At 44.9% G+C, this 13,376-nt stretch overlaps 1 protein-coding gene and 1 long non-coding RNA gene across 4 annotated transcripts in view; one reads left to right on the forward strand and one right to left on the reverse strand.

Moving 5' to 3' along the window:
• LOC147030046 (rho guanine nucleotide exchange factor 28-like) overlaps positions 1 to 10,743 on the reverse strand; it is a 157,824-nt gene extending 147,081 nt beyond the window's left edge. For 2 of the 3 annotated variants that reach the window (XM_085873743.1, XM_085873739.1), the window contains exon 1: positions 10,304 to 10,743. In XM_085873743.1, the coding sequence (XP_085729869.1) occupies positions 10,304 to 10,384 (81 nt within the window). In that variant the 5' untranslated portion in view covers positions 10,385 to 10,743. Of the gene's footprint in view, positions 1 to 5,722; positions 5,928 to 10,303 lie in introns of all 3 variants that reach the window. The other variant, XM_085873741.1, reaches the window with a different exon arrangement.
• Positions 10,209 to 12,978, forward strand: LOC147030047 (uncharacterized). Its single transcript, XR_015056200.1, has 3 exons — positions 10,209 to 10,357; positions 11,713 to 11,829; positions 12,010 to 12,978. It is a non-coding gene; the product is annotated as an uncharacterized LOC147030047 (long non-coding RNA).
• Positions 12,979 to 13,376: the final 398 nt, after the last annotated feature.

Below are 13,376 nucleotides of genomic sequence, written 5' to 3' on the forward strand. Positions count from 1 at the left end.
TGCCTGTCACATTTAGTCAGTCGATCATCTGGCCTGGTCACTTGGTCGTGAAAGACGAGAGCCAAGGATATTCCCCAGCCAACCCCACCAGAAGGTGGTAATAATTGGGGCTGTTGCAGTAGTAGTAGTCGTCGTACTACTACTACTACAGTACCATTCCATTATGACCAGTGGAAAAACTCTTCAACTTCGAACAATAATATTGAGTCACTTGCTCACTGAATTGCCTTCTGGTGCAGTGCAATCAGCAGGTACAAGCGACATCATGAATTATTTGGTTCTCTGGATGAGGATGCAAAGCCAGCTGATTCACTTTGTCGGTGTAAGCTCAGTTTATGGTCGACGAACAACTTAGTTTACATTGAATGTTATATTTTGAACACAAATCGGAACATGAATGAGAAAACGAACCTGCAGTTCAGCAGTACTCGGCGCAGAATTTGTCCCGATCGCAGGTGCAGAGTGGAGTGATATAATTTTTTAAAACTCTGTCTGCCTGGGAGTTAAACAAAATTGAAAATCATTCCAAACAGGAAACTAACTGTTTTTAAGGATGTCAAAAAGGACACATACAACAGGCACAAAAAAAAAACGAATGTAACGTGCTCGATAAGGTGGTGGAAAAGGCGGCAGTAAAAGTCCGAATTTCTTTTCGACAATATTTTAAATCCTTATTTTATTTAAATTGAATCATGTATGTACTTGAGCACTGAAGAACACAAATCGCCTTTTTTGACACTTACAAAACCCCTCCATTTATCAGTACTTAGACAAACTGTTAATGCATTTCACGTCATCACGACCGATCAAATTTGCCACTCGCAGACCGTGCCCGTGTCATCGTTTCTCAAGACTGTGTGTTCTATGAACTCTCTAGTTATAATTACGACAGTAGTTCAAATATGACCTCGACTATTCCTCATTAAAGGCAGGGTTATAATGTAGGTACGAAGGGCGTTCAAAACGTTATACAAACGAAATACTCAGAGTAGTCCGATATAGTACAGTATAATGAAAGTATAATGTACTCGTATAATGAGACAGATTCTGATTCCGATTTGGTGAACCACGCTCTGTTACAGAGTGTCATTGCTGCCGAAGCATTTTCTTGGCAAGGGTTGTACCGGGTGGTTTGCCATTGCCTTCCCAGAAGTAGTTAGGGCAGGAATTTGCAATTTGGCCAGGGTGCCGACGACAGCTCGCCTACTCTTCACAAAGGACACCATGGGATCTTTACCGTATACCAACGACTGATGATCGATGGTACATCCAGTTCAGCATCCGTCCGAGGGACGGCACAACAATGATGAATCACCCTGCCTGTGAAACACCGGGTTGACAGTTTATAGCTGGGTCAGGATTTCAAACAGTAAGATATATGCAATACATAAATTAGAATACATTTACAGGTAAACGTTTTTCAAACAACATATACTTGTGCATTGAAAAAAACAACAACAAAAATTTTTTTTGGTGTGTCTTGCACTATTGTTAGCACGTTCGTTCATCGAGGGGTTTGAATGTCCCGGAGTGGCCGTAAATCATAATATAATGGGCGTAAGCCTGGAACTTTGAACACACTTTTCTCCGAACATATTCTGTTCATACTTCCGAAATCTTCACATTATGTGTTCCATGTATTTACGCAGGTGATAGCGGATTCAAAAAAATCGAAAATAGATATAATTTTCAAAGAAGGAATCGATGACGTCACAATCAGCAGCGTTCGGCAGCAAACCGATAGCTGGGTCCCAGACGACGTGCTTTACTCAACTCGGTCCATGAGTTCAGGATGTTTGCTCAACTCAGCATTTACGACTTTTATCCTGCCATGTTGTTAATCTGTTGATGGAGGGAATATAAAAACGATGAATATGTCAAATCATTCGAGTTACTCATCCGGCACGATGTGTCAAGGCCAACGATCTGAAGCGACCGGTTTCAAACGCCACCATGGGCACCCAGACACGCCACCAATATGAACCGAGCTGTTGAATGTGGTGCAAAACAACCAAAGAAACTACCGTAACCGAGTATTGTGATCCGTCCTGTCCCCCATACCAGTAATTATGAAATCTATGTTTCATCAAAAAACATGAACCCTTTTGAAAAGTACGCGCGACTTGCTGCACGTAAAGGGGGCGATTGCCTGTCAACGTTATATTATTCCATGCAAGTTGAGTGATCACCAAAAGTTCAGGTCAAATTTGAACCTTCATTTTGGCAACCATGGTCAATTATATTCACACGTTACTAAATTCAAACAATGACAAACTTTCCACTATTTCACATGTACTTTCTCCTTCCCACGACACCGTTTGATATAGCGGTGCAGGCTGATGACGTGTGTGGTCATGCTGTTGTTTATAGTGTACTCTTTGTTGTTGTAACATAAGACATTTGTTTAATCGACCGCCTTGCTCCTTTGGAGCCAATATTTTCTCATTCACAATCTTTAGAGCGTTGCCAAAGTGTGACCAGCACGACACTCAACACCATCATACAGCCGAAACCAGTCTGCGACCAATATGTGACCGCATCAAAGTAATGCGCAGCGCCAAGGTCTGGTTTAATCACAAAGCGACCTTGTAAGTTCTACACATTGTGCTGTCGATTGTTGGCCTACACATTGCAAACGGAATAACAAGACTACGCTGCAGATGCGAAATAAGCAGAACATTAACAGGGGCAGTGGGAGGCATCACAAGGGGGGACATCTATATATTGAGTATCCTTGAGAGGAGGGTTAAACTCATAAAAGAAACAGTGAGAGGGCAGGAGTAAGGAAGCGATGGAGACATTAAAACGGGAAAGGAAGTTGGGAGGAGATAAGATTAAAAGATTTACAGGGGGAATGGCAAGAGAATGGAGTGAAGAGTCAAATATTCAGCTATTTTTGGATACCCAAGATGTGGATGGTGCCGAAACAGATGATAAGGATGAGAGACATTGCGTAAAAGGCAATGCAGTGATTTTGATAGAATGTATATTCTTGCATTTTATATCCGAGTCCACACGGATAAAACGTGTGGGAAAGATTGCGTTGTGTCGGACCAAACAATCTACACTTTCACACGTTTGCAAGTACCAGCCATGCCAAAAGTTCCTTTTAACGGTTGACGCGTTCGTGTGGGACCTCAAAGCATTCCTTGGCATGATCAAACGTTAAAATTGCGACCTTGAGTCGAGCCAGAAACCATCAAGCGTGCGTTAGCAATTCCACTCGGTCGAGATTACGTCGCATGATCATCCGTTTGCGGAGGAATCATGGAAAGTACGGAAAAAAAAAAATCAAATATTGTGAAATTGCTTAGACGGGTGCTGTGGATATGTCGAGGCATAGTTCTCGTTCTGCACTTTCCATGCCACTTCATTGCTGGTGGAAACCTGCATTCCAGGCCTTGCACAAGCCCCCAAAACTTTTATTTCACGGTCACCAGCGGAGCTTACAAACATGCGCGTTTACGAGACCAATTTCACCATTTTCATGGCCTTCTTCAAAGAGCTTGCGGAGAACAAGGAAGAAGGGGGGAAAAACAACGATGTCTTCCCGAGCACATGGAAGCTATTACTGCACCTCAGACCCCTAAATCCCCCTTGGGTTTCAGTAAGCTGGCTGCTCAATGGGCTGGTTATTTCATTCAATGAATCTCTCCCTCATTGCGCTACCTCCGGGGTGTGGCAGCTCGCAGGCCCCACGGCGATACTACAAGCACGCCATTTTATTCATGAGTGGCAGGGTGGGGGGAAGAAGAAGAAAAAAAAAAAACCACGAAGAAGAAAAAATAATAATCCATTTGCCTTCCTGCTGAGAAAAATTGCCGGAGGAAATAAACCTGGAAGTCATGGGAAATGTGAGCAAAGTGAGAACTTGTTCCAGACGCACCTGAGTGAGAGGTACAGGTACAGTTAATTTGAACGACGAGGAAGTCTCGCTAAATTAGATTCCTGAGTGGACTTGCAGTGAGATGCAGAGCAATTTCATCCTCAAGACCTTCAAAATGCTTGAGATCCAAAGCTGACTGCTCAGATGCATCCACGTACAATGCAATTTGAAGTGGGTCGGCCTGTCTGACATTCCCACAGACCGAGTCCCCGGTTCAAATCCCAGATACTGCATGTTCATTTGTCCCTCATGTGCTACTAATGTCTTTGTAATTCATGTCGAAGAACAATCATCTCGATTTATGTCCTCGTTCCTTGCCCGTTCCGAAAGGACGGAGTCGGTCTGTGTGCGTCAGTAAAGGTGTAAGTGTTTGAGTCCACACACACATATTTATGTTAATATAGATTGTTCATTGAAACATCCACTGCAATATATTATATATATATATATATATATATATATATATATATATATATATATATATATATATATATATATATATATTTGGGATGTAATATGTGTACAAGATCCTCCATCCATCCATTGGGACCATACTCTGTACAGAACGTCGGTGCTGCCGAAGCAGTTTCCTTGGCTATTGGGCACAATCCTGGATGGGTCGCCACGCCGACACAGGATACTCGAATGACGCGGTCATCCCAGAAAGCTGGTACTCATTTTGCCGACCTCGGAAGGATGGCAGGCTGAGTCAACCCCCTGGTGAAGTAATTCAGCAACGAGGCTTGAACTCAGGACCCTTGGATCCCAAGCCACCACCCTCACCCCTGAGCCAACACCAGGCTTGATCCTCCATGAGCCTTTTGATTTTGATGTCCTGTACCATTTACAGAATGTTGGTGCTGCCAAAGCAGTTTCTTGGCAAGGGTTATATACTGGGTGGTTTGCCATTGCCTTCCCAGCATTGTTTGTTTGTTCTCTATTAAATACTGAGCCTCAATTTCAAGGAAACCGTACGTACCATTTTTTTTTTTTAATCTTTGGGAGGACTCGGCTGGGGTTTGAACCCCTACCTCCCAGACTCGGAGCAGATGCTTTAACCACCACTAACTCTGGTCCATGAGCCATAGATGTTTAAAAAAAAAACAAAAAAACAAGTAACTTTTATATTTCTCCCATACCATGCTGAAAAAAATCTAAAAAATCTGCTTTTCCAAATGATTTCCATGAACATTTTGAAGCGAAACTTCCCATAAAAGCACCATTACACAAATATATGACAAATATATTGGGGACCAAACAAAAGGAAGTGAGCTTTACGTTTGATCTCCACTTACGATATGTAAAAGTGATGCAAGCTACAAAATCTGCAAACACAATACTTGGTGCAGGAAACACCATGATGGAGATTTCAATTACTTGGAGACTTTTCACTTTGGGTGGTCATCTCATCATGTAACCCTGAAACAAAATAACTGGGTAGGCCTTAGCAAGCATTTTGTACACTGCCCCCACTTTCATGGAAATAGAGCCAAAAGAGGCTGCAGACGTACAAAGACCAAGCCTTGCTCAGAAATAAGACCAAACACAACAGAGAGACGGGGGGGGGGGGGGGCGAACAACATCTCACAAAGGAGACGGTTGAGAAGGAATGAAAGGCGAACCAATTCGTGTCTGACATCCTGGGGTTAACCTTGAACAGGGACGTGAAACGATGATCTCATAAGCGAGTTACAACGTCAACACCAAGTTTTGATACCCACGGAGAGTCAACCCCAGGCTGCGGTGTGCCGTGTTGACTGAAATCAAGCCAGAGTGACAAACAGGGAGGATGAAAACTCAATGTCAATCAAAAGAGGAAAAAACGAAACGCTTTACTGCCTTGCTCGACAGATTTCCCCCGTCGTAAAGAAGTCAAAGAGGTAATCATTGGGTTGTTTTCTTTTTTCCTCTCCGCTCTACGTAACTTCGGACACCATCGTCGATGTTATTCCAAGATGCTCGTTGAACGCTTGTCAGCTTATGTCATGGACGAGGCGGATGAGCCGGTGCATATGGAACACTCATCAAGGACTGGAAGCATCTGTGAAAGTCATGGATATGAGGGAGGTCATGAAATCAGGTTAAGGGTCAATCTAATTTATAACGCGCACAGATACGGTGGAATTTTGACTCTGCTTACCACCACCAATACGTCTCCCCACCACAACCACCACCACCACCACAACCACTCATACATTCTTCTCTTACCCTTCGCTCCCATCTCCCCAAAATGTATTTTCCTTCCCTGCCCACTCTTCTCACAACTCTCTAACCTCCTTTGGTCTCCCCTATCACCCTCTCCTTTCTCAGTTTCATCCCACCCTTTCCTGCATAAAAAAATTAATATGTGGCCCTCGAAGTTTTGGGTTTTTTTTCTCCGATATAAAGATCGGGGCACGTGGAATCGCGAGGTGACAGTTGGCAAAAATCAACGAACTGACAGTGGGGAAACGAAGCCACATTTGGACCCAATCAACGAAATGAACGAACAGGAAAGGAAAGAGAGTTCGAAACACAGGAATCTGCAAGTAAGAGGGTTGGGGGGGGGGTTAAGGAGGGTTAATGGGGCTATAAAAGACTGAGAGGGTATGGAGGTGACTTCAGATCCCTCGTCATGTGCTTGTTCCGTGGGTTAAACTAAAGTAAAACTAAAAGTTGTTTGGTTAAAAGGTTGAAGTAAAAGCGGCTTGGTTATAAAAGGATTCAACTAAAATGGCTTGGTGATTGAGTGGGAATAGAGACTTGTTGCATTGTCCTCACGAGTGTGGGTTCAGTTCCCAAGGCTGCCCAGAGTGAGAGGTTCAATCATACCAGTTCCTTGCGTCGGAGTTATCACTGGTCCGGGGTTGGCTCTCAGACACACAAAATGGTCCCTCGTCGTGAGCATCCCGTTGCTCTGCCAAAGGTATGGGCCGGGCCCACACCCAAGTTTAAACTATGAATCACTTTTCAAATTCTAAAAACTCTTTGGTTTTTTTTTGTTTTTTTTTAGCAGAATCCACAGGATGTCATCTGAATTGTCAGTAAGCTGCCACATAACAGTACCTGGGAATTTCCAGTTAGAACTGAGTACTTAATCCCACCCAATCGGAATAATCTTCCTGAAGAATGCGTAACGACGAACGGCATACATCGAGCACGCATTCACAGTTGTCATAGCAAGAGTTTACAGAGGGAAACTAGAACAGCACCCGGTAACAGTTTACGTTTGATCTGGATCCGGAGCAGAACAAAAATGGAATGAGACTTGTGAAAACTTCAAAACACTTGAATGAGACAAAATGGAATGAAAACATGAGATATCCTCACCAAGTCATCCACATAATTTTGTCTTCACTCGTCCACAACTTTTAGAGACAGCGTGCTATACATCGTTTTTGGCCCGATCTCTCAATGGTGAAGAACCACTCAAAAAAAATTTCGTATCCGGATATGGATTCAGATCTTCACCAAAATCGAACGAGTTCGTCCTCGTCACACACACACACACTCAACCTGTCCACATGGTTTCGTCAATCGACTCATCCAGAACTTTTTTGGGGGATATAATGCCATATTGTGTCCCGATTTTGGCTCCATCTCTCAAAGGTGAAGAATGACTTGAAGTATTAAAAAAATTGCTCTTCTCCAGATCCAGATTCAGATCTTAACAAAAATCGAATGACTTCATCCTGGTTACACACACACACTCAACCTGCCCACGTGGTTTGGTCAATCAACTCATCCAGAACTTTTTTGGGATATAAATAATATAATGCCATATTGTGTCTTGATTTTGGCTCCATCTCTCAAAGGTGAAGAATGACTTGAAGAATTAAAAAAAAATTCTCCTTTCCAGATCCAGATCTTCACCAACATCGAATCGAGTCATCCTTGTCATAAATCCAACCGAGGATCGTCCGAATCCATCCAGAACTTTTTGAGATATCCTGCTCGACACAAACAAAAACAAACAAACATACAAACAGGGATGTAAACACAACCTTGGTCCACCTTCAGGGATGTAAACACAACCTTGGTCCACCTTCAGGGGTGGAGTTAACCAGGTGGGGGCATTATTTTGGAAGGTTGTTTGTTGGTTGGGGGCAGGGGCCCTGAAAATCCATTCTTGGAAGTGTTGCTTCATTTCACATGTTTATTAAATCGACTTCAAGCTAAACCTTTGGGAAAAGGGAGAATGTAAATAGTTTAGGATAACCTTTCATGTACACACGAGGTATGGGGGGGGGGGGCTGGCTAAATTGAGACAACTTAAAGTGAGAAAAGAAAGGGAATAAAGGAGTTCACGAGAGTGCGGGAGGAGTTGGGAGACAAAAGGGGGGAATGAAAAGAGCGTGTCTGGAGGGAAGGGAAAACTCGACCAACTCTGCGTATGACGTTAAAATCGATGTACAGAACAATAATATTTTGACCCAACGTGTTTGAAAAACATTCATGTTTGAGGGTGTACAATGTATCGAACGATTCTTTAATTAAATCGCCTTTCACAAATCAATGAACATCGCCGCATGACGGAGTAAAGAAAAGACGAAGCAATAAATAAACTTTCTTCACATTCCAGATTACACCGCAATGCACTGTCGCCGTCTACACCGCCGAATCCACTACACCGCAATGCACTGTCGCCCTCTACACCGCCGAATCCACTACACCGCAATGCACTGTCGCCGTCTACACCGCCGAATCCACTACACCACCGAATCCACTGCACCGCCGAATCCACTACACCGCAATGCACTGTCGCCCTCTACACCGCCGAATCCACTACACCGCAATGCACTGTCGCCGTCTACACCGCCGAATCCACTACACCACCGAATCCACTGCACCGCCGAATCCACTACACCGCAATGCACTGTCGCCCTCTACACCGCCGAATCCACTACACCGCAATGCACTGTCGCCGTCTACACCGCCGAATCCACTACACCGCAATGCACTGTCGCCGTCTACACCGCCGAATCCACTACACCGCAATGCACTGTCGCCGTCTACACCGCCGAATCCACTACACCGCAATGCACTGTCGCCCTCTACACCGCCGAATCTATTACACCGCAATGCACTGTCGCCCTCTACACCGCCGAATCCATTACACCGCAATGCACTGCCGCCCTCTACACCGCCGAATCCATTACACCGCAATGCACTGCCGCCCACTACACCGCCGAATCTATTACACCGCAATGCACTGCCGCCCACTACACCGCCGAATCCACTACACCACCGAATCCACGACACCGCAATGCACTGCCGCCCTCTACACCGCCGAATCCATTACACCGCAATGCACTGTCGCCGTCTACACCGCCGAATCCACTACACCGCAATGCACTGTCGCCGTCTACACCGCCGAATCTATTACACCGCAATGCACTGCCGCCCACTACACCGCTGAATCCACTACACCGCAATGCACTGTCGCCGTCTACACCGCCGAATCCACTACACCGCAATGCACTGTCGCCGTCTACACCGCCGAATCCACTACACCGCAATGCACTGTCGCCCTCTACACCGCCGAATCTATTACACCGCAATGCACTGTCGAACTCTACACCGCCGAATCTATTACACCGCAATGCACTGTCGAACTCTACACCGCCGAATCCATTACACCGCAATGCACTGCCGCCCTCTACACCGCCGAATCTATTACACCGCAATGCACTGCCGCCCTCTACACCGCCGAATCCACGACACCGCAATGCACTGCCGCCCTCTACACCGCCGAATCTATTACACCGCAATGCACTGTCGAACTCTACACCGCCGAATCTATTACACCGCAATGCACTGTCGAACTCTACACCGCCGAATCCATTACACCGCAATGCACTGCCGCCCTCTACACCGCCGAATCCATTACACCGCAATGCACTGCCGCCCTCTACACCGCCGAATCCATTACACCGCAATGCACTGCCGCCCACTACACCGCCGAATCCACGACACCGCTTTTACGTCTCGCATGGAAACAAAGTTCTTTTTCCAACCTTCTTCGCTCGGTTTCACGATGTTCTCAAATCTACACGCGATGTTTAATATCAAAACTAAAGGGCGCATCCAGTAACCTCAACATTCACGCGATTTCGGTTTCCTCACACAAGACGATAACATTTAATAAAACATCCACCGAAGGCCGCAAAGTATTATTACACTTCTCTTCATTCAGTCGTATAAGCAGCGAATGCGCTCCGATTACGAGTCTTTATGCCGCGACACGTATCACCAGGCTTGATATGAACAATCAAAACGAACGAGCGAAATGAAATCCCTTTCAGATTAATATCTGAGGAGTCGAAAAACAAACAAACAACAACAACAACAACAACAACAACAACAACAACAACAAAAACAACAACAACAACAACGTCAACGAGATGAAGAAGAAGAAGAGGAAGCAGAGAGGAATACCTTGAGGAGCACGACTTGAGAAGGCGGTTGTGCGGCTCGGGAGGCACAAACCCGGTAACTCTTACTGTGTCGCTCGTACATGTCCTCGGTGAGGTTTTGCTCGTACAAGTTCAGCACGTCCGGATTGTATCGTTATTCAGCTCAACGAGGCACGAACGGTGTTTTTCAAAGTAAACCGCAGGCGCTCGGCTGAGTCTGCCGAGTGAATCGTGTCGTGCGGTTTTAATCCGGGCATCCGGGACCGAATGACGTCGGGTTCTCCCAGTACAAACAAGCTGGCTGTCTCATCGCGGGGAAAAAAAACACCACCAACCAGATGAGGGTCAGTTAAAGAAGATGAACAAAAAAATAAATAATTAAATAAAATCAATTGAGCGGTTTCGTTGAGCGAAACGGGAGAACACACTCACAACCACACTCACACTCTCTCTCACTCTTTCTCTTTCTCTTTCAAATAATTGTCATGGTTGTGGGAGTTCACTCGAGGGGCGGAGCGATATACGAGAGGGGCGGAGCGATATACGAGAGGGGCGTGGCCGTGATGCGAGCACGTGCGGTGTGGGCGTGGCTTGGGACAACCCCAGATTGGCTCCAGATCACTCCGCCAATACATTTGATCCACTTTGTAAACAATGGAGAAAGGGGGGGGGGTCTAACAAGGGAAGGGAGGGGACTTACTATAGTTAACTTGGAGTTGTACATTAGGGTGTGTAAATGCCACCATAATTGGGAACACTATATTTACCAACATACAGGGCAGGTAGGACAGCCTGCGCTACGAGAGGTCTCGCAGCCCTCGAGCCTTGGTTCTAATGTCGGCACAGCTACAAACTGTCATACTGGTGTCTCAGAAGCAGGGCGAGGAGGCATCAATGTGCGCATGCCGTCCCTCGCATGGACGTTAAACGGGCGTCCCATCTGCTCACATTAGTTGGTGGACGTTAAAGATCCCACGGTGTCCTTCGCAAAGAGTTGGCGAGCTAAAGCGAGCAAGCTGAACAAATTCCAAATTCCTGCCCCAACCTACAGGGGATCTCTATCTCTATCTCTATCTCTCGTAGCCTGTGGCTGCTGGTTGCATCATTGGTTGGGACACGGCTATGCCGCTGATGCAGTGTCCCCTTTACCAGTATACTGGTACTCATTTTTCCAACCTCAGAAGGATGACAGGCTGAGTCAACCTCCTGGTGTATTAATTCAGCGGCCAACAGGGCTTGAACTCAGGACCTTCGGATTCCAAGCTGCCACCCGAACCACTAAGCCAACACCAGGCTTCGACAGGGGAACTGCATCAGCGGCACAACAACACCCCCAGCAATGATGCAACCAACAGCCGCGTGCTGCATATGAAATTGAAAGGAAAAAAAACCAAAATAAAGGGTGGTCCACAAAATGATTTTTCTTTACAGGGTTCTGTGCACTTGCTCCACGGCTCATCGGAGATCGAGAGCATCTTGTGGAAAAGCACTTGGTGCGTTTCTGAACATGAAGACTCTGCCACATCGAAGGGACCAGGATTCGGCCCGGTATCTTGCCACACCTCAAAAATACATTAGTTCAATGGAATAAGAGCCAAGGCAATGCAAGCGGTTCCTGCAGGATGGTGCAACGGCCAAGACTGCAAAAGTTGTTCTTAACTTTGTCAAATAAACTTTTATTAAGAAGCTTTTATTAATTTAAATTAATTATGATTATTTTTCTTCCAGGGGCATGTGAAGAGTCAAGTCCTGATGCAAAAGCCACAAACTCGTGCAGCTGCAGACAAATGTTACGGAACTGACACAGACCCGTCTCATACCGAGTGAATTCGAACGTCTGTTGGAGGAAGTTCAGAGAAACAACTGGTCACGTTGAACATGTTGTCCATCCCACAAATTGATCTTCCAAAAAATAACATCCGATTGATAAATGCACACGTACTTCTTCACCGTGATTGGAGGCTCATGGAACAGCTTGTACATAAACCGCATGCAGGACGAGGACGCGAGAGGACAAACGTGTATCGTGCCATGGGATTTTAACCTGCGTATGTCGTGCCTTGAGGTCAGAAGCTCAATCCACTTTTGTAGCTGTTGCTCAATCAACATTAAAACTTTCAATCACAATTGGAAAGTCATCATTTGGAAGGTCATCTTGCACAATCGGTGTCCTAATTAGTAAATGAGAGAATCCTCCACTTTTACAATGCCACGGATTACCAAAGATCACATCATTGATCACCTGTCACCGAACGAGGGCGTTTCACTGTTATATTATGGAAGTTAAGCAACACGTCAAAGTTATGGATTTGTAGAATTTAACGTCCGATTCGACATCATCTGTTAATTACATACGCGTTGAGGATTTGTTGAGGGAGGGTTGCGAGTTCAAAATTTCCACCACATAAGCAGGTATCATAATTATTGCAAGCATTTTTGACAACTTTTTTTTTTATTTGGAAGAATAGTTCTAAACTTATCCGAGATAAATCAGTTTCACTGTGTAAACGAGAAATGATTGATCGTTGTGGGATGATGTTACATACAGCCAAAAACTTCAAAAATTGTTAATAATTTCCTTATGTCATAACGATGTTTTATATGTTGTTGTTTTTTTTTTTTTTAAGTAACTCTAACAGCTTGCTCTTCCTTGAGCCTCGACCTTGTTGAAAATAAATAAATAACCTGACGATCCAAGTTTTGGGGTTTATTTTACTCTACTTGCACACACAACCAGTTGTCAAAGTCAGGGTCTACATGGGATCCCAAGGAACATGCCTGAAAAGGAGAGCAATTGCGAAAAATAGTTCAAACATAATACATCATGTCACACACCCTTGCACAGCAATGTATTGACACTTTAAAAACTGTAAAACAAAACATAATAACGCAGCGATTGTTGTTTTGGAAAGAAAAAAGATTTATATTTAAAAGTACCCAATTATTCCCACCTTGAGGGGTCGGACAGGTAAAGTTTTTGGCTCAGATCTTTAAACTGGCTGGTCAGGTAAGCAATTTGGCCAGGAATTTGTAATTTGTTCAGGGGTGCCGATGAAAGCGATGATTACTCACATTCTCCTCTCAAAAGACATCGT

Source organism: Eptatretus burgeri, chromosome 3, assembly GCF_056783735.1.
Source record: "Eptatretus burgeri isolate ZD-2024b chromosome 3, Ebu_testis_v1, whole genome shotgun sequence".
Classification (NCBI taxonomy): Eukaryota; Metazoa; Chordata; class Myxini; order Myxiniformes; family Myxinidae; genus Eptatretus; species Eptatretus burgeri.